The sequence below is a fragment of the Phoca vitulina genome, unplaced genomic scaffold, assembly GCF_004348235.1.
Source record: "Phoca vitulina isolate PV1807 unplaced genomic scaffold, GSC_HSeal_1.0 scaffold8, whole genome shotgun sequence".
NCBI lineage: Eukaryota > Metazoa > Chordata > Mammalia > Carnivora > Phocidae > Phoca > Phoca vitulina.
The window spans coordinates 16,145,476-16,171,202 of record NW_022589711.1 but is presented as its reverse complement, the minus strand read 5'-3'; the positions used below and the strand labels follow the sequence as shown (position 1 = coordinate 16,171,202).

General features: G+C 35.9%; 1 protein-coding gene across 3 annotated transcripts in view; it reads right to left on the bottom strand.

The window, feature by feature from the left end:
* CADM2 (cell adhesion molecule 2) overlaps positions 1 to 25,727 on the bottom strand; it is a 1,086,523-nt gene that overhangs the window by 137,612 nt on the left and 923,184 nt on the right. For all 3 annotated transcript variants that reach the window (XM_032407371.1, XM_032407368.1, XM_032407369.1), the window contains one exon: positions 7,671 to 7,841. In XM_032407371.1, the coding sequence (XP_032263262.1) occupies positions 7,671 to 7,841 (171 nt within the window). The remainder of the gene's footprint in view (positions 1 to 7,670; positions 7,842 to 25,727) is intronic.

The window sequence follows — 25,727 nt, the reverse complement described above, 5'->3', positions numbered from 1 at the left end:
TGCAGTTTATTACAAAGCTAAATATGGTCTTGCCAGCAATTCTATTTATGGCATAAGATAAACATTTAGATTTCTAAAATTTCATGTTTTAGTCTTAGTGACATTAAGATACATTGCCTCTTCATAATCAATTTGCCTTTTGCTAAAATTTGTTCTAATTAAAATTTGAACATCATTTACTCAAAGAAGTTGAAAACTTCTGTTCAAACAAAAACCTGTGTACAGATATTTATAGTAGGTATATCCATAATTGCCAGAATTTGGAAGTAATTAAGATATTTTTCAATAGGTGAATGGATAAACAAACTCTGATATATCCAGACAATAGAATATTATTTAGCAATAAAAAGAAATGTTCTATCAAGCCACAAAAAGACATGTCAGAACCTTAAATGTGTATTACTAATGCATGTATTACTAATGCAAAGTGAATGCATTTTGTATGATATTGTAACCATGGGCTGCAGGACATTATACATTGGTCAAAACCTTATAGAATCATACAAATTAAATTGTGAAGGCTGATGTAAATTATGCACTTTAGTTAACACTAATCTATCAATATTAGTTCATCAATTGTAATGTATGCACAACAATAATGCATGATGTTAATGATAGGGGAAAATGTGAGGGGGGTAGGATATCGGTATATACAGGAACTTTGTACTTACTGCTCAATTTTTTATAAACTGAAAACTTCTTAAAAATAAAACCTATTAATTAAAAAAAAAAAGTCTTCTGGACCCAGATGGTAAAGAGTAATGACAAACTTTCTGATATATTAAAAGATAATCCAATAATGTTCAATACATCAATTGACTATAGTTTTCTAACCATATATTTTTCTCTTAGAAATGTGTGTGTGTGTGTGTGTGTGTGTGTACATGTATTATGGTTCAATCAGGAAATAGAACTAGAACAATTTGAAATACTTGGGATGTTAAATATGTAGTCACTTTGGAAAAATCAACCTTGGGGGCTCCTGGGTGGCTCAGTTGGTTAAGCAGCTGATCTTCATTTTGGCTCAAGTCATGATTGCAGGGTTATGAGATTGAGCCCTGTGTTGGCTCTGTGCTGGGTGTGGAGCCTGCTTAATATTCTCTCTCTCCTTCTCCTTCTGCCCCTCCCCCCCTCTAAAAAAAAAAAAAAAAAGAAAAGAAATATCAACCTTGAACTATATTTTAAAAACAGACTTATAAAAGAGAATGTTATTTAATCAGAAGTTAAAAATATTGGATATGAGTCACTTACGCTTATTTTCTCAATATTAGCTTTTACTTGTCAAAATCATTTCTGTCTCATTTTCTTATCCAGTTTTTATTCTTGATTAAATTGACTTAAAATTAACTGCAAAAGACACATTGTCATCTGTATAATACATACATTCTATCATTTGGGAGTTTTTTTGACTGCCTTTTTATGAAAATAATTTGTGTGCTTAAAATAATGTTAAAAATTCTAAAATAAGCTTGATTAGGAACTTCATAATAACCTTGATTAGGAAAGGCCAGTTAAGAATATATTATGTTAGGAGTGTATGTGCTATGGTGAGTGCTGTGAGTTGTGTAAGACTGTTGAATCACAGACCTGTACCTCTGAAACAAATAATACATTATATGTTAAAAAAAAAAGAAGATAGTAGGAAGGGAAAAATGAAGGGGGGGAAATCGGAGGGGGAGACGAACCATGAGAGACTATGGACTCTGAGAAACAAACTGAGGGTTCTAGAGGAGAGGGGTTGGGGGGATGGGTTAGCCTGGTGATGGGTATTAAAGAGGGCACGTATTGAATGGAGCACTGGGTGTTATATGCAAACAATGAATCATGGAACACTACATCAAAAACTAATGATGTAATGTTTGGTGATTAACATAACATAATAAAAAATAAATAAAAGAATATATTGTATTAGTTTAATATATGAATTTAATTTTTGTTAAAATTTGGAATATCTGCTCACAAATATATACTCTTCATTGAGATTTAATAACAAAAAATGTTTACTTCTATTAATAACAGAAACTTTATAGTAACATACTGAGTCCCTGCACTCAGATCACTTAAAATATTTGGTGACTCAATGACTTTAAATAATTCAATATTTCAGGGACAAATAAAATATTCTTTTACATATAAAAGAAAAAAATATGAGGGATTGGTGAAATAGATGAAGGGGATTTAGAGGTACAAACTTCTAGTTATAAAAGAAAAATATCCTGGGGATGTAATGTGCAGCATAGGGAATATAGTCAATAATATTGTAATCACTTTGTATGGTGACTGATGCTAACTAAACTTAAGGTGATCATTTTGTAATGTATAAAAATATCAAATCACTATGATGTACAACTGAAACTAATAAGATGTTGTATGCCAATTATACTTCTATTAAAAATTAAAAAAAAACACATAGGGATCTCAAATAGAGGTTGCAACTTTATTAATGTAGATAAATGTATCTTTTAGTCCAGGAGCATAGATTACTTCATGATTCTAGCATGTATACATTTCATGAGCTTTGCAAAATATTTTGAAATCTTAAAAAATCCTTCCGAAGTATCCTTAGGCATTAATGTGGCATTTTGTTAATCGAAATAACTATTTTGATTTTTGAAAATTTAACCTAAAGATAGCTCTCATTTCACCTTTCCTGACTCCTTTTACATTGGTCTCTAGACCACAGATAATTTGTGGTTGACCAGGTAATTAGATAATCAGCATTTCACAAGTGAGATGCCAAATGAATGAGATATGTTATTTTAAAAATCTACTTGAAACACTCACCTTTCTAATAAACCTAGATAGCCTGAAACATTTAATCAAGTGTTTTCTATAATAAATAGACAAGTGGTAGAAGTATAGTTAATACAACAAATGTGAGACAATTTAAAAGACACTGACCTGGGCTAGAGAGGTTAGGGAGCATTGAGTAAGTGGGAACTTGATTTTATGATGTGCATGTATAAACATTTATTTATATTATAAGCAAAGAATGGCACTGTTACCAAATGGTAAATACTAAACAAATGTTAATGATAGCATAAGATTTCATAATTTGATGAATTTTATATATATTGAATACTTATATAATATTTATATATTAATATTTATATTTATATAATATTGAATATTCTACATATAATTTACCATAGCACACACATATACACAGAGACTTAAAAATTTGGGTTCTTATTTATCCATGTTGGCATTTCAATGCCATAGTACTAAAATGAGTTCCTAGAACATTCATTATTCTGAAATATTTTACTAATCTGTCTCTTCTGTTTCTCCTTTTCAATAACAGCTGACTTTTTATAAAATTTTTGTCAGTGTCACAAATAGAAAATGAATGTTCAGTTATTTTCTTCTTTTCTGTGTTTTGTTCCTATTTCTTTCTGTTTGTGCTGATACATTATTCTTATTGAGAATTAAATAAACTCGGACTTATACAATCTGTTTTCTAAAAATTAAATCAGACAAATAAAAAGTTATTGTTTTCAAAGAGATCTGCATAAAAATAGAACAATGAATTAGAATTTCCGTCTGTAAAAAGAAAGAGAGTGGCATTTTCCACTGCTTAGGTACAAAGTGTGCTGTTACCTGTTGTGCAAAATTTGCAGGCATTTGTGGTTCACAGTGAAAAGTCTACATTTTCTTAAATTTCAAGTTTAAAGAAACTATCTTCCTTTAATGACATTAAAATTTATGATTAATATCTTATAAGGAAATGCATGTTGCTGTGAAATACTTTAGAGACTGAGTCCTCCTAAATTGTATATCACAGGGTTATGTGATTAAAACACAGGCCTAGAAATATAATTCCTCCTACTCTATTTTTTTGCTTTTTGCCCTATGTGTTTAACACTTCCTTCTAATTTCTTATCAAACTTTCCTTTCAACAATTACACAGGATTTTAATTTCAAGTATAGTTATAACTTTCCATTATTGTAGGGTTATATATTTGGTCTTGTCACTCACCACAGTGGCAACTCTTTTGTTCTGGGGTCCAAAATGCTAAAAATTCCTCCATTTGGCCCAATCTTTGTGGTTATTCATGATGGGACCATTGTAAAACAATGTGGAAATCCTAAATTTATGTTCCACAAATTCTAGACTAATCACCGTCTTCCTTTTCCAATTCTTTCTCTGTTCCCCCATTTACATCCATGGAAATTTCCACATCATGTATATTGCCATGTGTACCTATGCAGAGCCATGAAGACCACACCCACTTTGTTCAATTTGCTCTAATGTTAATGCAAACTGTTGCTAAATGCCCAATCTCCATTCTCCACTCTACATTTCATCTCTGCATCCGTAAAGGAACATTCAGCATTATCATCAGTTAGTTTTAATTACCTTCACATACTTGAATGGTGGTATGCTAGATGCTAAAAGAAATAATTTAAATAGATATGGTCTCTGGCTTCTAGCCACTTACATATTAAACCATGATAAAATGAGTTGTTATTTTTAATTGGATAGTAAGTGTAACATTTTTCACGTAAAACTTTCTAAAAAATGAGACAATTCAATTGCCTTCCTCCATGAAGTTCGCTTAATAACACACACTGAAATATAGTGAACAGCAAAAAATGCCCAGAAAGTGTATATATAATAGCTCCATTTTAGACTCCCAAGAAATTAAAAATGACTTTGGCTGCTAACAATTGGCATCTGACAGCTAAGCTGAAATATTCTCAACAAACATAAACAATTCTCTAGAATCTAAACAAGAATCAGCTAGAGCTACCCTGTGACTATGAGGTGGAAGAAGGCAAAGGCAAGTCTATTCCATGTCCAGGTCTGAAACAAGACAGAGACCAGGACACTCAGCAACCACAAAAAATTAGCATGATTAACTGCTGCATCTTTATAACAGTAAATCTAATTCTGCTTTGATGTTTTTGCTTTCTAGGTAAAAGTTACCAACATACACATGTTTGATTTGTCCCCAATACTGACAGCATTCAATCCAGAATCCTCTTCAGAATATTCAGGACAAACCCAAATTCTGTAACAAGGCTCTTCAAACTCTTTCTTACCAGTACCCAGAGATTCATCTGGTATGCCTCTTCTTTGCCATAGTAAATGAAACATATCTGATTTGCTTGACTATTGGTGGGTTTCTGGTGATGTGTCTTTGGCTGGTGACCTTTAATATTTTTATGACTTAATTTTTATTATTTTATTTTATTACATGTTGAAAATTACAGTTAAATTAGTAATTACATAATGTTTTTAAATACTTCTTGACTTTATATATAAATGAAAAAAAGTTCAAGTCAAATGTTGATAACCTGGGTCCTCTCAACATATCAAATTATACAATTTTCCACATTTTGAAAGACATGTTGGTAAAATAAGAAATAGGAAAGAAAAGGTGCTATAGGCTGAATGTCTGTGTCCCTCTAAAATTCATATGTTGAAACTTAATTCCCAACGTGATGTATTAGCAGGTGGGGTTTTTGGAAGGTTATGACCAGGCTTAGTGCTCTTATAAAAGAGACCCCGAAGAGCTCCTTAGCCCCTTCTGCCATGTGCAGACACAGAAAGGAGATAGCCATCTATGAACCAGGATGAAGCCCCTTACCTGCTCCTTGATCTTGGACTTCCAGCCTCTAGAACTGTGAGAAATAAACTTCTTTGGTTTATAAGCCACCCAGTCTATGGGTATTTTTGTTACAGCAATTTGAACTAACTAAGGCAAGTAGCATTCATTGAAAATTCATTAATGCCATAAACAAATTGTTTAGTTTGATCCTTGTAGAAAAGAATTATCTAATTTGTAATCAAAGCTCAAACAGTTTTAGCAATTGTCCCAAGGTGTCACTGAAAATAAATGTTGAAATTTGAAGATAATCTCAGTTTGGGCTCTAAAATATGCTTGCTGCAGAATTTGTTTCAACAAGAACAAGAGGAAAATTAATGAAACTAACTCAACATAATTGAAAGTATTTAAAATATTTTAATAGTTTCAATTAGTATTAAACTAAAAGTAACTAAAACACAGTGAGCAATAATTAAAAATCATAATCAGATTGACATTCCTTTATCAAAAAGTGAAAAAAAAAGTCTGATTCTCCTGGTAAATCTCTGATCTTCACTCATAAATACTCTCCAGTTATCCCTCTACTCTGGTCTTACTAATATTTTTTTATTTAAATATATGCATAATATAAATATAATGTATACTTATATATAAATATGTAGAGAAATACAACATACAATTATATAATTTAATATGTAATAAAATATATATTTACTTATAAACACATTATATATATATGTTATATACTAACACACACACACACACACACACACACTTTCCTTCAATTCCATTCCCATTTCTCAAATTGTACTACTTATCACCTCTGCTTTATTTTGTTTCCCATGGCAGTTAATACACAGTGTGCTATATGTTGTTTTTATTTATTTTGCTTTTCTGTCATTCCTACGTAGAATGGATGCTGTAAGAAAACTGGAGTTTATTGCTGGTGGTGGTGGTGGTAATTTTGACACATGAAGACAATCCTAATTTGTTTTGTTAATGTTATTTTTTGGTCACTTATGTAACCCCAGTGCCTAAAATAATGCCTGTTTCATAGTAGGCAATCAATAAGTTCTTGTTGAATAAATAAATAAAAACAAAATAAAGTGAGGATTTTAAAAGACCAGTACTTAGATGTAACATTTTAGGATTTAATGTAATTTTATATTACACAGAAATTCTAAACACAAACTGTAACTTTGTCACAAACAAAAACTTTCCAATATTAAAAAAAATGAAGTAATTCAATTCAGAAATGCAATCCTGGGGGCTCTACTTTTTCAACTTTATCTTATATATTTCAGTTGATTCATTTTCATGTGGATAAATATGTCTAGATCACCTGTTATATTCCAGGGCCTTGTTAACTAATCAAAATGTCATGATTACAAGTCTACCATTTGCTAGTTGTGTGAACTTGGCCAAATGACAACCACTATAACCTTCATTGTCTTTGTCTATAAACTGTGACTAGAGGGAGTAACTACTCACCAGGTTTTTATGCTGATGCCCTAACATGAGACATGAGATGAAATCATGCCTGTGAAGCATTTAGCACTGCCCCTGGCCCACTGGAGTCATCCAATTAATATTGTTCCTATTACTTGTCAGTAATGGTGAAGTTGATGAAGAAAACATAATGGATATGCCAATGTATTTATAAAGACAAAGAATATCTCATATAGAAGGTAAAAATTGTCTAAATTTAAAAGCACAGATAGGACAACATGTTTATGCCTAACAAAGTTACTTTCATACAATAAGGTCCATCAAGGCTCTTCAGATTCCCCACTCTCATTGACTCTGCCAAAATAATTACTCTTCCTACCCCACCCACAGGCATACACAAGCATCAAGTCACCATGTAGAACATAATTAGAAGTTCTAACCTTGAATAAGGATATTTCCTTTATTTCTCTTCCTTGTCAAGAATGCTATTCTGGCAAGAACTACCTTCCTCTGAATGTGATTAATACCAGTGAAAATAGTTGTACTTGACTTTGCTGAAGATTCTGCTGCACACATGTGGCACTTCAGGATAGTTTGAAATGATTTTAAATGTAGATGAAGAGATTTGCTTCTGCTGAGATAAATGGGAAGGGAGTAGCGTTTACTTACAGTGTATTTCTAGCACCTGCATGGCCACCTGAGGGGTGGCATTGAGAGATTCATGGTCTACTCTGCAGATCACAGCCACGCCATCATCGCTCCGGTCCACTCGGAAATCCAGTGTGCTGCTGACAGTGAATGTTTTGCGATTTGCATCCTCTTCTTTTAAATATTTTACATCTGAAAATAAAATATAGGTTTTAAAAATTCTGTGACATTATCTTTCAAAATGTAACAGATTTCACTTACTCAAGATGCAACTGGAAGCACCATCTCCCTCTCTTTTTCAATTTTTAAAAAGCAAATATTTGTTTATTTAACATTTAATCCATTTTGGTTTGAGCAAATAAAAATACGTCAGAAATAAAATTTAAAATGTAACTGCATAAATAAAATAAAAGGGTGGGACACAGAACTATATTCCTTTAGTGACAGGTTTTTTGGTTTGTTTGTTGTTTTTTTTTATACTCCATTTGAGAAATCAGGCCATTTTACAATATTAATCTCCTTTCTTTAGATTTAAGTTTTAAATAAGTATAATCTTAATTCTGTGAGCCTCAAGTACAGTTGGGAAGGCCAAATTCACAACATCAGGTTATTCCTAAAAGAAAGTGCAATGTATTTGAGCTATGATTTCAACATGAACAATATAAAATGAACATAATTGCTAAAGAATACCTACAATGAGAAAGTTGTCATCTTTTATAAAGAAAAGGAAGAAGACGTGGATTCTAAATTCTCAACAAAATACCAGCAAATCAAATACAACAATACATTAAAAGAATCATTCACCACAATCGAGTAGGATTTATTACTGGGCTGCAAGGGTGATTCAATATTCACAAATCAACCAATGTGATACACCACATTAATGAAAGAACAAGAATCATATAATCCTATCAATAGATGCAGAAAAAGCATCTGACAAAGTACAGCATCCATTCTTGATAAATCCCTCAACAAAGTAGGGATAGAAGGAATATACCTCAACCTCATAAAGGCCATATACAAAAGACAAACAGTGAATATAATCCTCAATGGGGAAAAACAGAGCTTTTCCTCCACGGTCAAGATCAAGACAGGGACGTCCACTCTCACCACTGTTATTTAACATAGTACTGGAAGTCCTAGCTTCAGCAATGAGACAACACAAAGAAATAAAAGGCATCCAAATTGGCAAGGAAGAAGTCAAACTTTCACTATTCACAGGTGACATGATACTCTATGTAGAAAACCTGAAAGACTCCACCAAAAAGTTGCTAAATCTGATACATGAATTCAGTAATATCACAGGATACAAAATCAATGTACAGAAATCTATGACATTTCTACACACCAATAAGCAAGCAACAGAAAGAGATGTCAAGGAAATGATCCCATTTATAATTGCACCAAAAACCATAAGATACCTAGGAATAAACCAAAGAGGTAAAAGAACTGTACTCTGAAAACTATATAACACTTATGAAAGAAATTGAAGAAGACACAAAGAAATGGAAAAAGCATTCCATGTTCATAGATTGGAAGAACAAATATTGTTAAAAGCAATCTACACATTTAATGCAATCCCTATCAAAATACCAACAGTGTTTTTCACAGAGATAGAACAAACAATCCTAAAATTTGTATGGAACCACAAAAGAACCTGAATAGCAAATGCAATCTTGAAAAAGAAAAGCAAAGCTGGAGGTATCAAGCTATATTACCAGCTATAGTCATCAAGACAGTATGGTACTGGCACAAAAACAGACACATTGATCAATAGAACAGAATAGAAAACCCAGAAATGGACCCACAACTCTATGGTCAACTAATCTTTGACAAAGAAGGAAAAAATATCCAATGGAAAAAAGACAGTCTCTTCAACAAATGGTGTTGGGAAAACTGGACTGTACAACATGCAGAAGAATGAAACTGGACCACTTTCTTATACCATATGCAAAAATAAATTCAAAATGGATGAAAGACCTAAGTGTGAGATGGAAACCATCAAACTATGAGAGGAGAACACAGACAGTAACTTCTTTGACCTCAGCTGTAGCAACTTCTTACTAGACATGTTGCCAGAGGCAAGGGAAACAAAAGCAAAAATGAACTATTGGGACTTCATCAAGATAAAAAGCTTCTGCACAGCAAAGGAAACAATCAACAAAACTAAAAGGCAGTCTACAGAATATGAGAAGATATTTCCAAATGACATATCAGATAAAGGGCTAGTATCCAAAATGTATAAAGAACGTATCAAACTCAACACCCAAGAAACAAATAATCCAGTAAAGAAATGGGCAGAAGACATCAACGGGCAGAAGATATCAACAGATATTTTTCCAAAGAAGACATCCAGATGGCTAACACACACATGAAAAGATGCTCAACATCACTCAGCATCAGGGAAATACAAATCAAAACGGCAATGAGACACCACCTCACACCTGTCAGAATGGCTAAAATTAACAACACAGGAAACAATAGATGTTGGTGAGGATGTAGATAAAGGCGAACCCTCTGACACTGTTGGTGGGAATGCAAACTGGTGCAGCCACTCTGGAAAACAGTAAGGAGTTTCCTCAAACAGTTAAAAATAGAAGTACACTATGATCCAGCAATTGCACTACTAGGTATTTACTCAAAGGATATAAAAATTCTGATTCAAATGGACACACACATCCCGATGTTTATAGCAGCACTATCAACAATAGCCAAGTTATGGAAATAGCCCAAATATCCATCGACTGATGAATGGATAAAGAAAATGTGGAATATTACTTAGTCATCAAAAATAATGAAATCTTGCCATTTGCAATGACATGGATAGAGCTAGAGAGTTGTAATGAGCACTGGGTGGGGTGCTCATGTGTTTATGTAAGTGATGAATCACCAAATTCTACTCCAGATTTTCAATGTAGTTGAGGGAGAAAGCTGTTCCATTTTCTTACTCTTTCATTTCAAATGAGCAATGATAATTTCAGGAAAAGAGTTATGTTGAATAAAATGCATAAAACGTTTGATTTTACTATGTATTAAATAATCAGGAAATGACAGATGTTGGCAAGGATGTGGAGAAAGGGGAGCCCTCCTAAACTGTTGGTGGGAATGCTAGCTGGAGCAGCCACTCTGGAAAACAGGATGGAGGTTCCTCAAAAAGTTGAAAATAGAGCTACCCTATGACCCAGCAATTGCACTACTGGGTATTTACCCTAAAGATACAAATGTAGTGATCTGAAGGGGTATGTGCACCCCAATGTTTATAGCAGCAATGTCCACAAGAGCCAAACTATGGAAAGAGCCAAGATATCCATCAACAGATATATGATATATATATATCTTCTAGCTTTATAAAATAACTGATGTATTCACAGTTGTAGAATCAATAGAAGTTTTCTTTATATTGCTCAGTTAATTTGATGACTGCATGTGTACTCTTGTTTCAAGTTCTGTCTTGCTTCAGGGTTTCCATTTTTTCTCCTTTGGCATGTCCTCTCACTACATTGAGATCTAGTGCAGTATTTTTCAAAATGGAATGGACAGGGGCTCCTGGGTGGCTCAGTTGGTTAAGTGACTGCCTTTGGCTCAGGTCATGATCTCAAGGTCCTGGGATTGAGCCCCACATGAGGCTTCCTGCTCAGCAGGAGGCCTGCTTCTCCCTCTCCCACTCCTCCTGCTTGTGTTCCCTCTCTCGCTCTCTGTCAATAAATAAATAAAATCTTAAAAAAAAATGGAATGTACATATATATCACCTTTGGATCTTGGTAAAATGCAGATTCTGATTCAATATTTTGTGGGATAGAGCCTGAAAGTCTGTTGCTGGCCCATGGACATATTTTGAGGAGCAAGGGTAAAGTAGATGATTTTTCAATACCAGAGATGTAGCCAAAGATGAAGAGGAAATATTGGGACTTACTCTAACCCCCTTTCTCTTTTCATCTCAATCTCTCTCTCTCTATCATTTTAATTTCCTCTCCTCCTAACCTCCCATTCTATCTTTACTATTTTAAAATATGTATTTCTTCTCATTTTTTTTACATTTTTCAAAATATGCATTTCATATATTATATAACATATTGGTATGATGGTCAACACAAGTTGAGATCAAGCAATAAACAGAGGTGATTCTAGGATTACTTTCCCTCATAATCCTTGCTGCCTCCCTTCTATCTTTTTTCCAAAAGAGGTTCTGGACTTTTAGCACTTGTTCACAAATAATCCAAACAGTGGTTGCTTTGGGTGGATGGCAGTTCAGAACTGTCTTATTATGCTATCACTGTCTACATTAGAAATTTTCTGTAATTAAAAAAGTTATACTCCGCTGCTCTATCACTGAGGGTTCTAGAGGGGAGGGGGGTGGGAGGATCGGTTAGCCTGGTGATGGGTATTGAGGAGGGCACGTTCTGCATGGAGCACTGGGTGTTACGTACAAACAATGAATCATGGAACACTACATCTAAAACTAATGATGTAATGTATGGGGATTAACATAACAATAAAAAATTTTTTAAAAAGTTATAAAGAAATCTGCCTAGGAAAATTCTTCAAGTGTGCTTCTCAACAAAAGTTATTTTCCTGAACATTTCTTTTTTTCTTTAAAGATTTTATTTATTTATTTGACAGAGAGAGACACAGCGAGAGAGGGAATACAAGCAGGGGGAATGGGAGAGGGAGAAGCAGGCTTCCCGCGGAGCAGGGAGCCCGATGTGGGGCTTGATCCCAGGACGCCAGGATCATGACCTGAGCTGAAGGCAGATGCTTAACGACTGAGCCACCCAGGCGCCCCTTCCTGAACATTTCTTGAATGTGAAGTCTCAAAGTAAGTAATTATCTACCAGTTTTTATATTTATCTTTATGAGACTTGGAATGTAGAATAGTAGTCTGCTTATATTTGGGATTTTAGATCTTGATCTCACCAAGAGCCAAGGTGAAGAAAACAAAACAAAAACAAAAAAGCAGATGTAATCATGAGTGAGACACCCAGAGCCTCTAAATTAACAAATTTAGAAGCCCTGAATCAGGTTAGCTAAGGAACAAAGGTCATCTGCATGGATTTTTTTTTTTTTTTTTTTTTTTACATATAAAACTTCTCATAAAATATCAAATCTCATGAGCTACATCCATATCCATCTTTCCAGATTTATAATGTTAGGTCACCTGCCTCTATGTCTATAGTTTCCAGCCTCTTTTGGACTGGATTTTTCCAAAGGAAATCATCTAAAGTGCAGTTCCTTGGAAAGTCACTTTGTCTCCACAGTGGTTCTAATCACCGAGTACTACAATCTGAATATTATGATGCATTTCCTTTCTGCACTTTTGTGATTTTAATCCCATTTAAACAGATCCAGAAAGAACATACTCCCATTCTTATTAAGGTCAATCTTGTTTCACATCCTGTGGAAGCCTTCTCTATCACACGTCCACCTAATGTGGGCCAGTTTCCTTTTAATCCATGGGAAGGCCAATAGGCCATAGCCACATTGGGAACAAGGTGAGATTTAGACACAGCTTCCAGCTGATCCCAGTACTGGGAGTGCCATAACTTCTCATCATTGAGACACATCTCTTAGGAATTATGTAGGACATTATGCAACTTCTCTTGATCTATTTGGGCCTTTGATTTTCTGGACATGACCAAAGCTGCAGGGTCGCAGTGTTTACCCCAGATATTAATGCTTCTGTAGAACTTGAACTTCACTATTATTTTCAGAGTCTGGGTTTGTACCAGTGTTTTATTGTGGATCAGATGATAATTTTAGGGAATTATTCTGAATCCATATTAATGATACTTTAATGATTTGGCAATTTGTTAGTAAGCTGAATGTATGCCCTCTTGTCATAGAGAAGAGAAAATGTGAGCATTATACAAGGTAATTTTATGTCAAAAATTTGAAGTGATCATTTTGGATAACTGGATATGTTGTGTAATAACTGTTGAAAAGAAGCTCTATAGATCAAATTTTCTAAAACTAAATACACCATTTTTAGAAGATAACCAGCTCTCTGTTACTTTTTAATATTGACATAAAGTAACTATGCCTGATTAACTCATTCAGTAACTTAGATGCATTTTTTTTTTTTTTTAAAGATTTATTCATTTAGAGGAGCAAGATAGCAGAGGAGTAGGAGACCTAAATTTCGCCTGGTCCCAGGAATTCAGCTAGATAGGGATCAAACCATTCTGAACACCTACAAACTCAACAGGAGATCAAAGAAAAAAATAGCAGCAACTCTGAACAGAAAAGCGACCACTTTCTGGAAGGTAGGACGTGCAGAGAAGTGAATCCGAGGCGATATTCGGAAAGATAGATCGCGGGGGCGGGGGGAGCCTCTGTCAGCTGCTACTGGCAAGTGAAAGAGCCGTGGAGCTCAAAATCGGAACTTTTAGAAGTCTGCTTTGCTGAGGGACGTCGCTCCAGTGGCTAAGCAAGGGGGGGAACCCTCGCTGGGACAGTGTGATCTCAGGAACCTCGGGGTCACAGAAAGACTGGGGGTGGCTGAGTGTGCTAGAGCTCCCAGCTATTGGAGCAGGGAAACCAGCTGCAGAGACGGAGCCGAGGAGTGGGCTCTCAGCTCGGGATTGCCGTAAACTGTGATCCGCAACACAGTCGGTCCACTGCTCTTCCAGCAGGGACCCAACAAGCAGCAGATCCGGGGAGACACCTCTTCCTCCCCTGGGAGGAGCGGCACAGAGTGTACTGTGGGGATCTGTTGGGTTTGTAGACTCCACACGGGGTCATGTGCCAGAGATAGAAATGCTTGGTCACAGGTTTGGTGAGCACGGAGTGTGGCCAGAGACCGGGGAGATGGGAGTGATTGACTGCTTTTCTCTGGGGACTCACTGGGGAGTGGGACCCCGAGTTCTTGGCTCCTCTGGGGTGGAGACTGGGAGGCCGCCATTTTCACTCTCATCCTCCAAAGCTGTACTGAAAGCTTGCAGGGAACAAGAGCTACGAGAGCAAACCCAAGCAGATTACTTGGCCCAGCCCCAGCAAGGGCGGGACAATTCTGTCTCCCACAAAGACATTTGAGAATCACTACAACAGGCCCCTCCCCCAGAAGATCAGCAAAAACAGCCAGCCAAGACCAAGTTTACCGATCAATGAGAACAGCAGAACTCCAGCACTAGGGGAATACTGCATACAGAATTCATGGCTTTTTTCCCCATAATTCTTTAGTCTTTCAAAGTAAATTTTTTAAATTTTCCTTTTTTTTTCCTTTTCTATTTTTTTAAAATTTTTCTTGTTCCCTTTTTCAACCAACATCTTACCAATCCCTTTTTTAAAAATCTTTCTTATTTTTCATTTTTAGAGTCATATTCTATCCTTTCATTGTAGTTAACCTTATTTTTGGTATATAAATATAAGTTGTTCTCTCTTTAAAATTTTGGGATACAGTTTCTTCTAACAGACCAAAATATACCCTAAATCTCTAGTGTATGGCTTTGTTCTAGTCTCTTGCCTGATCACATCCTCTCTCACTTTCTTTTTTTAATTTCTCTTCTTTCTTTTTTCAACCAACTTCTTATCAATTTCTTTTATAAAATCTTTTATAATTTTCATCTTTACAGTCATATTCTATCCCTTCATCATATTTACCCTTATTTTTGTACATATAGAAGTTTTCTTTCTTTAAAATTTTTGGAGGAAGTTTCTTCTAACAGACCAAAATACACACAAAATCTAGTGTGTGGCACTGATCTATTCACCAGCCTGATCCTATTTGATCATATCCTTTTTTTTTTCTTTCTTTCTTTTCTCTTTCTTTCCCTTTCTTTTCCCTCAGTTTCAGGTCTCTTCTGATTTGTTTAGTGTATATTTTTCTGGGGTCATTGTTACCCTGTTAGCATTTTGTTCTCTCATTCATCTGTTCTCCTCTGGACAAAATGACAAGATGGAAAAAATCACCTCAAAAAAAAGAACAAGAGGCAGTACTGACTGCCAGGGACCTAATCAACATGGACATTAGTAAGATGTCGGAATTAGAGTTCAGAATGATATTATAAAGATACTGGCTGGGCTTGAAAAAAGCATGGAAGATACTAGAAAAACCCTTTCTGGAGAAATAAAAGAATTAAAGTCTAACCAAGTCGAAATCAAAAAGGCTATTAATGAGGTGCAATCAGAAATGGAGGCTCTGGCTGCTAGGATAAATGAAGCAGAAGAGAGAATTAGTTATATAGATGACCAAATGATGGAGAATAAAGAAGCTGAGAAAAAGAGAGATAAACAACTACTGGATCATGAGGGCAGAATTCAAGAGATAAGTGATACCATAAGATTAAACAAAATTAGAATAATTGGGATCCCAGAAGAAGAAGAGAGAGAGAGGCAGAAGGTATATTGGAGCAAATTATAGCAGAGAACTTCCCTAATTTGGGGAAGGAAATAGGCATCAAAATCCAGGAGGCACAGAGAAGCCCCCTCAAAAATCAATAAAAATTGGTCAACACACCGACATCTCATAGTAAAAGTTACAAGTCTCGGAGACAGAGAGAAAATCCTGAAAGCAGCTGGAACAAGAGGTCTGTAACCTACAATGGTAGAAACATTAGATTGGCAACAGACCTATCCACAGAGACCTAGCAGGCCAGAAAGGACTGGCATGATATATTCGGAGCACTAAATGAGAAAAATATGCAGCAAAGAAACTATATCCAGCCAGGCTGTCACTGAAAATAGAAGGAGAGATAAAAAGCTTCCAAGACAAACAAAAACCAGAAGATTTTGCAAATATGAAACCAGCCCTACAAGAAATACTGAAAGGGCTCCTGTAAGCAAAGAAAGAGTCTAAAAGTAACATGGACCAGAAAGGAACAGAGATAACATACTGTAACAGTCACCTTACAGGCAATACAATGGCACTATATTCATATCTTTCAATAGTTACCCTGAATGTAAATGGGCTAAATGCCCCAATCAAAAGACACAGGGTATCAGACTGGATAAAAAAACAAGACCCATCAATATGCTGTCTGCAACAGACTCATTTTAGACCCAAAGACACCCCCATATTGAAAGTGAGGGGGTGGAAAACCATTTACCATGCTAATGGACATCAAAAGAAAGCTGGGGTGGCAATCCTTATATCAGACAAATTAGATTTTAATCCAAAGACTATAGTAAGAGATGAGTAAGGGCACTATATCATGCTTAAAGGGTTTATTCAAAAGAAGATCTAACAATTGTAAATATCTATGCCCCTAACATGGGAGCAGCCAATTATATAAACCAATTAATAACAAAAGCAAAGAAACACGTCGACAACAATACAATAACCGTAGGGGAGTTTAACACCACCCTCACTGAAACGGACAGATCATCTAAGGAAAAGATCAACAAGGAAATAAAGACATTAAATGACACACTGGAACAAATAGACTTCACAGATACATTCAGAACATCCCATCCCAAAGCAACAGAATACACATTCTTCTCTAGTGCCCATGGAACATTCTCCAGAATAGATCACATCCTAGGTCACAAATCAGGTCTCAACCAGTACCAAAAGACTGGGATCATTCCCTGCATATTTTCAGACCACAATGCTTTGAAACTAGAACTCAATCACAAGAGGAGAGTCAGAAAAAACTCATATACATGGAGGCTAAAGAGCATCCTACTAAAGAATGAATGGGTCTGGGGCGCCTGGGTGGCTCAGTCGGTTAAGCGACTGCCTTCGGCTCAGGTCATGATCTCAGGGTCCTGGGATCGAGCCCCGCATCGGGCTCCCTGCTCCGCGGGAGGCCTGCTTCTCCCTCTCCCACTCCCCCTGCTTGTGTTCCCTCTCTCGCTGTCTCTCTCTCTCTCTGTCAATTAAATAAATAAATAAAATCTTTAAAAAAAAAAAAAAAAAAGAATGAATGGGTCAACCAGGAAATTAAAGAAGAATTTAAAAAAATCATGGAAACAAATGAAAATGAAAACACAACTGTTCAAAATCTTTGGGATGCAGCAAAGGCAGTCCTAAGAGGAAAGTATATAGCAATACAAGCGTTTCTCAAGAAACAAGAAAGGTCTCAAATACACAACCTAACCCTACACCTAAAGGAGCTGGAGAAAGAACAGCAAATAAAGCCTAAACCCAGCAGGAAAAGAGAAATAATAAAGATCAGAGCAGAAATCAATGAAATAGAAACCAAAAAAACAGTACAACAGATCAATGAAACTAGGAGCTGGTTCTTTGAAAGAATTAATAAGATTGATAAACCCCTGGCCAGACTTATCAAAAAGAGAAGAGAAATGACCCAAATAAATAAAATCATGAATGAAAGAGGAGAGATCACAACCAACACCAAAGAAATACAAATAATTATAAGAACATATTATGAGCAACTATATGCCAGCAAATTAGATAACCTGGAAGAAATGGATGCATTCCTAGAGATGTACAAACTACCAAAACTGAACCAGGAAGACATAGAAAACCTGAACAGACCTATAACCACTAAAGAAATTGAAGCAGTAATCAAAAATCTCCCAACAAACAAGAGCCCAGGGCCAGATGGCTTCCCAGGGGAATTCTACCAAGCATTTAAAGAAGAATTAATACCTATTCTTCTGAAACTGTTCCAAAAAATAGAAATGGAAGGAAAACTTCCAAACTCATTTTATGAGGCCAGCATTACCTTGACCCAAAATCAGACAAAGACCCCATGAAAAAAGAGAATTACAGACCAATATCCCTGATGAACATGGATGCAAAAATTCTCACCAAAATACTAGCCAATAGGATCCAACAGTACATTAAAAGGATTATTCACCACGACCAAGTGGGATTTGTTCCTGGGCTGCAAGTTTGGTTCAACATCCGCAAATCAATCAATGTGATAGAATACATTAATTAAAGAAAGAACAAGAACCATATGATCCTCTCAATAGATGCAGAAAAAGCATTTGACAAAGTACAGCATCCTTTCTTGATTAAAACTCTTCAGAGTGTAGGGATGGAGGATACATACCTTAATATCATAAAAGCTATCTATGAAAAACCCACAGCGAATATCATTCTCAATCGGGAAAAACTGAGAGCTTTCCCCCTAAGGTCAGGAACACGGCAGGGATGTTTACTCTCATAACTGCTATTCAAAATAGTATTAGAAGTCCTAGCCACAGTAATCAGACAACAAAAAGAAATAAAAGGCATCCGAATCAGCAAAGAAGTCAAGCTCTCACTCTTTGCAGATGATATGATACTTTATGTGGAAAACCCAAAAGACTCCACCCCAAAACTGCTAGAACTCATACAGGAATTCAGTAAAGTGGCAGGATATAAAATCAATGCACAGAAATCAGTGGCATTCCTATACACCAACAATAAGAGAGAAGAAAGAGAAATTAAGGAGTCGATCCCATTTACAATTGCACCCAAAACCATAAGATACCTAGGAATAAATCTAACCAAAGAGGCAAAGGATCTGTACTCAGAAAACTATAAAATACTCATGAAAGAAATCGAGGAAGACACAAAGAAATGCAAAAACGTTTCTTGCTCATGAATTGGAAAAACAAATACTGTGAAGATGTCAATGCTACCTAGAGCAATCTACACATTTAATGCAATCCCTATCAAAATATGATCCACTTTTTTCAAATAAATGGAACAAATAATCCTAAAATTTGTATGGAACCAGAAAAGACCCCAAATAGTCAGAGGAATGTTGAAAAAGAAAAAGCAAAGCTGGCGGCATCACAATTCCGGACTTCAAGCTCTATTACAAAGCTGTCATCATCAAGACAGTATGGTACTGGCATAAAAACAGACACATAGATCAATGGAACAGAATAGAGAGCCCAGAAATTGACCCTCAACTCTATGGTCAACTAATCTTCGACAAAGCAGAAAAGAATGTCCAGTGGAAAAAAGACAGTCTCTTCAACAAATGGTGTTGGGAAAATTGGACAGCCACATGCAGAAGGATGAAACTGGACCATTTCCTTACACCACACACAAAAATAGACTCAAAATGGATGAAGGACCTAAATGTGAGACAGGAGTCCATCAAAATCCTAGAGGAGACCCAGGCAGCAACCTCTTCAACCTCGGCCGCAGCAACTTCCTCCTAGAAACATTGCCAAAGGCAAGGGAAGCAAGGCAAAAATGAAGTATTGGGACTTCATCGAGATAAAAAGCTTTTACATAGTGAAGGAAACAGTCAACAAAACCAAAAGACAACTGGCAGAATGGGAGGAGATATTTGCAAATGACATGTCAGATAAAGGGCTAATATCCAAAATCTATAAAGAACTTATCAAACTCAACACCCAAAGAACAAATGATCCAATCAAGAAATGGGCAGAAGACATGAACAGACATTTTTCCAAAGAAGACATCCAAATGGCCAACAGACACATGAAAAAGTGCTCAACATGCTCGGCATCAGGGAAATCCAAATCAAAACCTCAATGAGATATCACCTCACACCAGTCAGAATGGCTAAAATTAACAAGTCAGGAAATGACAGATGTTGGTGAGGATGTGGACAAAGGGGAACCCTCCTACACTGTTGGTGGGAATGCAAACTGGTGCATCCACTCTGGAAAACAGTATGAAGTTCCTCAAAAAGTTGAAAATAGAGCTACCATATGACCCTGCAATTGCACTACTGGGTATTTACCCCAAAGATACAAAGGTAGTGATCCGAAGGGGTACGTGCACCCCAATGTTTATAGCAGCAATGTCCACAATAGCCCAACTATGGAAAGAGCCAAGATATCCATCAACAGATGAATGGATAAAGATGTGATGTATATATACAATGGAATATTATACAGCCATTAAAAAAAAAACACAAAATCTTGCCATTTGCCACAACGTGAATGGAACTAGAGGGTATTATGCTAAGTGAAATAAGTCAATCAGAGAAAGACATGTATCATATGATCTCACTGATATGAGGAATTCTTAATCTCAGGAAACAAACTGAGGGTTGCTGGAGTGGTGGGGGGAGGGAAGGATGGGGTGGCTTGGTGATAGACACTGGGAAGGGTATGTGCTATGGTGAGTGCTGTGAATTGTAAGACTGATGAATCATGGACCTGTACCTCTGAAACAAATAATACATTATATGTTAAAAAAAAAAAAAAAAAAGAAGAAGATAGTAGGAAGGGAAAAATGAAGAGGGGGAAATTGGAGGAGATGAACCATGAGAAACTGGACTATGAGAAACAAAGTGAGGGTTTTAGAGGGGAGGGGGTGGGGGGATGGGTTAGTCTGGTGATGGGTATTAAGGAGGCCATTACTGAAAGGAGCACTGGGTGTTATACACAAACAATGAATCATGGAACACTACATCAAAAACTAATGATGTACTGTATGGTGACTAACATAACATAATAAAATTAAAAAAATATATTTATTTATTTGAGAGAGAGAGAGAGAATGCGTGTGTAAGAGAGAATGTGGGGGGAGGGTCAGAGGAAGAGGGAGAAAGAAACTTAAGCAGACTCTGCCTTCAGCATGGATCTCCTGACCCTGAGATTGTGACCTGAGCCGAAACCAAGAGTCAGCTGTGTAACCCACGTGCCACACAGGCTTCCCTTAGATGTGTATTTTAAAACCAGTTTGTCTTGAAAGGAATGCCAGTACTTTAATTTTTTTTCTCTTAAGGTTAAGGGTTCAAAAAGTATTTTACAAAGCATCTTTCTTTAATATTCAAGGTAAGTATTTTGTTTCTGCTTTAAACTTTCTCCAGAAGAAAAATATTGAGGTCACGTCTTATATGGTAGAACTGTAAGTCTGGTAACCATTTTCATTCGTTCACTGGAGAAGACTTCAAAACAGATTCATGAGGCAAATCTCATTTTTGCCAATGAGTGCTCCTTCCAGAACAACTCCAACCAGAAAGAGGGAGATTTCTGTAGATTCTTCTCATAATGCTCCCTGTTTACTAGAGGTGCCAGTGTCATCCTGGTTTTTAAAGCTATGGTTCTACCATTAACCAGCACACAAAATAACTATTTTACTTGGCATGGAATTTTACTGAAACTCAGGTCTTGTTAGTAGGTTTCAAATGTTCAAATGAGTGTAATAATATTTATGGATGCTTGATGAAGAGGAGATACTTTATCTAAATATTCTAAAACCTCTTTCAATTTTTTCAGACAGAATGTTATTCTTCAATCAGGTGTCTCTTACGTGTCATCCCATAGGTCTGAAATGAAAGGTACTACAAATACATGCTGTATGGATCTTGTTATATATATCCTGACTCCGTTCAACACATACACATTTGTCTGCAACATGTGGATTCAGAGAGGAATTCTCTTTGTCTCTTGACTCTCAGTACCAGAAAAAGTTAGACCTATTTCGTACACTGTTTTGTGGACATAATAATTAACTGATCATGTCTTTCTCTTTGTAGTAGCTAAAAGTACTAACAAAGTTTGTCACCCACCATTAGCAAATGTGAAAGACTTTATGAAAAGAATTCACTTGCTAATCTCACTTTGGGTTTCATTTTATTTTCTTTACTAATTTAGCTGTTGTTCCAAATTCAGTATCATCACCTTTTATGTTAATCAGTGGGTTTTTTTTATTAATGCAAATCCTTCTAGCACATAATGAGTTGTAAGAGTCCCTCTCCTTAAAACAAAAACAAAAACAAAACAAAACAAAACAAAAACTGGACCTAGTTCGATCATTGTTTAATGGCTCAGGAACATTCAAGTATATATTAAGATTTAATACCTTAGAACTATATTGCTGAGTCCAGTAAAACAATCAATAAGGAGTAGAGTCATCTCCTTTGAAAATTATCGAGGTAAAGTCTTAGGTCACTTTCACTCAAATGACTGATTCTATAATTAATTCTATATTAATATTTATTCAACTCTGTATTTAGTTTCCTGTACCTTAGAAGAATATTTAGAACTAGTTTGCTTATTCCAAGAGAGTATCCAGTAAAAAAGTCACCACCTCTAAAAATTATTAAGGTAAAGTCTGAGACCACTTTAACACAAGTGATTCATTTATTCGCTGGATAAAAACCTTGAGCTTTTACCATGTGCTTGACACCATGTCAGATTCTACATATAAAAAGTTAGGTGAGGAAATAAATCCCTGTCTGGTGAAGTAGACAGATATGTAAACATATTATTTAAATATTTTAAAAACTATTGGTATGTTCAAAATACCAGAGAATAACAGTTTAAGAATTAACAATACCAGATCTTTTCTCTGGTCCTCACCCCATCAGATGTATCTTTTGAAAGGAGTATGGGAGGGCGCCTGGGTGGCTCAGTTGTTAAGCGTCTGCCTTCGGCTCAGGTCATGATTCCAGGTCCTGGGATCGAGCCCCGCATCGGGCTCCCTGCTCTGCAGGAAGCCTGCTTCTCCCTCTCCCATTCCCCCTGCTTGTGTTCCTGCTCTCACTATCTCTCTCTCTGTCAAATAAATAAATAAAATCTTAAAAAAAAAAAAAAAAGAAAGAAAGGAATATGGGAGATAGACTATTCTAGAGAAAAATGGTTACTGAGAACATTAGTTAATAATGTTGTGAGAACCAAGATAGAGATTAGCTTGTCTTCAAGAAAATCTTCTTTTTATTATTATCATGGTCTTTGAATAATTGGCAGCAGTATGAATATTACTTATTTCTGCAATACTAATATAATGAACTAAAATATAGCATTTGTCAGTTTCAACAAGGTTTTCCTCTTTCTGACTTACACAGCATGTTCCTGAGCTGTGAGGTATATCCTGCAGAGTTTGTGAAATGTATCTTGGGCAATTTGGGCTTAGTTTACATTCCACCTGTTATTCATAAATACAAAACTCCAAAAAAGAGGTAGGTAGGGGAAGAAATAATAGTCTTCCACAAATCTAATCCCAGACCAAAATGTTTTATTAGGGACTCCTTATTATTTTATATCTAATGGAAGTAGAGTCATAAAATCTAAAAATTTTATCAAAATGTGAACATAAGTTATAATCTTCTATAGCACCTATACTTACTGAATGTGAATTCATAGTGTTTGCCATAACCAGGTTTGCCTTTTAATAATAAATTTCACTCCTATCTAATTTATTTTGTAAACATTCCTTGCCTATTAATTGCCATGTTCTGTAGCACGTGCCTCAAGCCAAGTATGATTAAACATGAAGAGGTATCTGAGTCTGGGGTGACTAACATCCAGGGTGACAAGCATGAGGCTTTATCCCCAAGCATAAGTAATGTAATTAAACTAGTTTGTTTCTGATTCTCTATTATATATCTTAACATGATTTAAAACCTTGAAGATTTCAAAAAAAAATTTGAAGTTAAAAACACGTGCTTGAGCATGCATGCATACATACATCCCACAGCTTGTCCTAGGAAAGCCATGATTTAGCCAATCTTATGAGAACATAATTCATGCGGTAGGGAAAAGGTGTGCAAAATAGAGGAAGGAGTAGATAGCTGGTGGCAACTATAGACAGAAAGGAGCTAAATCACTATGAAGCCAATCAGTGAACTCTTTATATCCAGGGAATAACGTTATGGCTATAACTAGGTTCCCTCATGTTCCTTTCACTTGGCCATGGTCAGTAAAACCTTATAATAACCTCTCATCACCTGAGAGTAGATTGAGTGAACCTCAGTGCCATTAACCAAAAGTTTGGACATGAGAAGTCAACTTTCACTTGTAGCACTTTCTAAGAACAGATTTTATATTTTGTGCACCATGTTTTTTTTTTTTTTTTTAAAGATTTTATTTATTTATTTGATAGAGAGAGACATAGCGAGAGAGGGAACACAAGCAGGGGGAGTAGGAGAGGGAGAAGCAGGCTTCCCCACGGTGCAGGGAGCCCGATGTGGGGCTCGATCCCAGGACCCTGGGATCACGACCTGAGCCGAAGGCAGACGCTTAACGACTGAGCCACCCAGGCGCCCCAAGTGCACCATGTTTTTTTTATTTTATTTATTTATTTATTTATTTATTTATTTATTTATTTATTTAGCTGAATCAAAAAGATTACACCATCTGACTGAAAAAAAAATGACCTGACTCTAAGTCTGATGCCTCAGGGTACTCACTATATTTGTGTCAGTTATAGTGTCCTTCTATTGAAAACTGAAAGATCTCTTCTATTTTCTATTTTAAAAGGTGTTTTATTGCAGGCCCAAAACAGATGATAAAAGATGGCAGAAAAAAATTTTAAAGCTCATGCATTAGAGTAAACTCTATAAGAAAATAAAACTATCTATCCATTTGAGTAAATTCTGTAAGCAGCAAGCAAGTGTGATTCCCTGAGACAGCTAGGGTGATGCCATTCTCCAGTCATCAAACAATGTATTTTCTGGCCTCTTGCAGCATTGAGCACACGCAGGAAAAATCAGCCTGCCCCATATGTACTTATTGTGAAAGTGAATCATTTGCATCATTAAAACCTCTGTGTTGAGGAATTAGCTTTCTGAATGTTATAATGTTTCTCTGTACCATGTACTACAATAGTTCTGTTGATCAGTTTTCAACAGGTTATATTGTTTTCTGAGCAACATATCATTTTTAAATTCCAATTATCCACCAGGATGTTCACAAGGTCCAATATAATTATTCATAAAATAAAGGATAATTGGGAATTTTAATTTTGTTTCTCTCTTGCTTTCTTTCTATCTTTTTTTGTTTCTCGTCCATTACTCCTCTCCCTTCTTATCTCTCTTCTTTCTTTTTTACCCAAATATTCTTAATTGTTATACTTCTGCATAATTCTCATATCCAGCATCTAGGACAGGGTCTGGAACATCATAGATGCTTATTAAGTCTGTTCTTAATCAATTAAAATAATGGCCATATTCAGTCAAGTAAAGCATTCCTTTCCTTAGTCTAGTGAGTAGACTCATTCCATGTCAACGTGTATAACTTGTGGGCAGTTGTCAATTTGTTACCGTTTTTCTTTGTAGTGGACTTCTTTTTAAAGCCTCTTATCAGGGTGCCTGGGTGGCTCAGTTGGTCAAGCGTCTGACTTTGGCTCAGGTCATGATCCCAGGGTCCTGGGATCAGCCTTATGTCCATGTTCAGGAGCTGAGCGGGGAGCCTGCTTCCCCGTCTCCCTCTGCTCCTCCCCTTGCTTGTGCTCTCTCTCAAATAAATAAAATA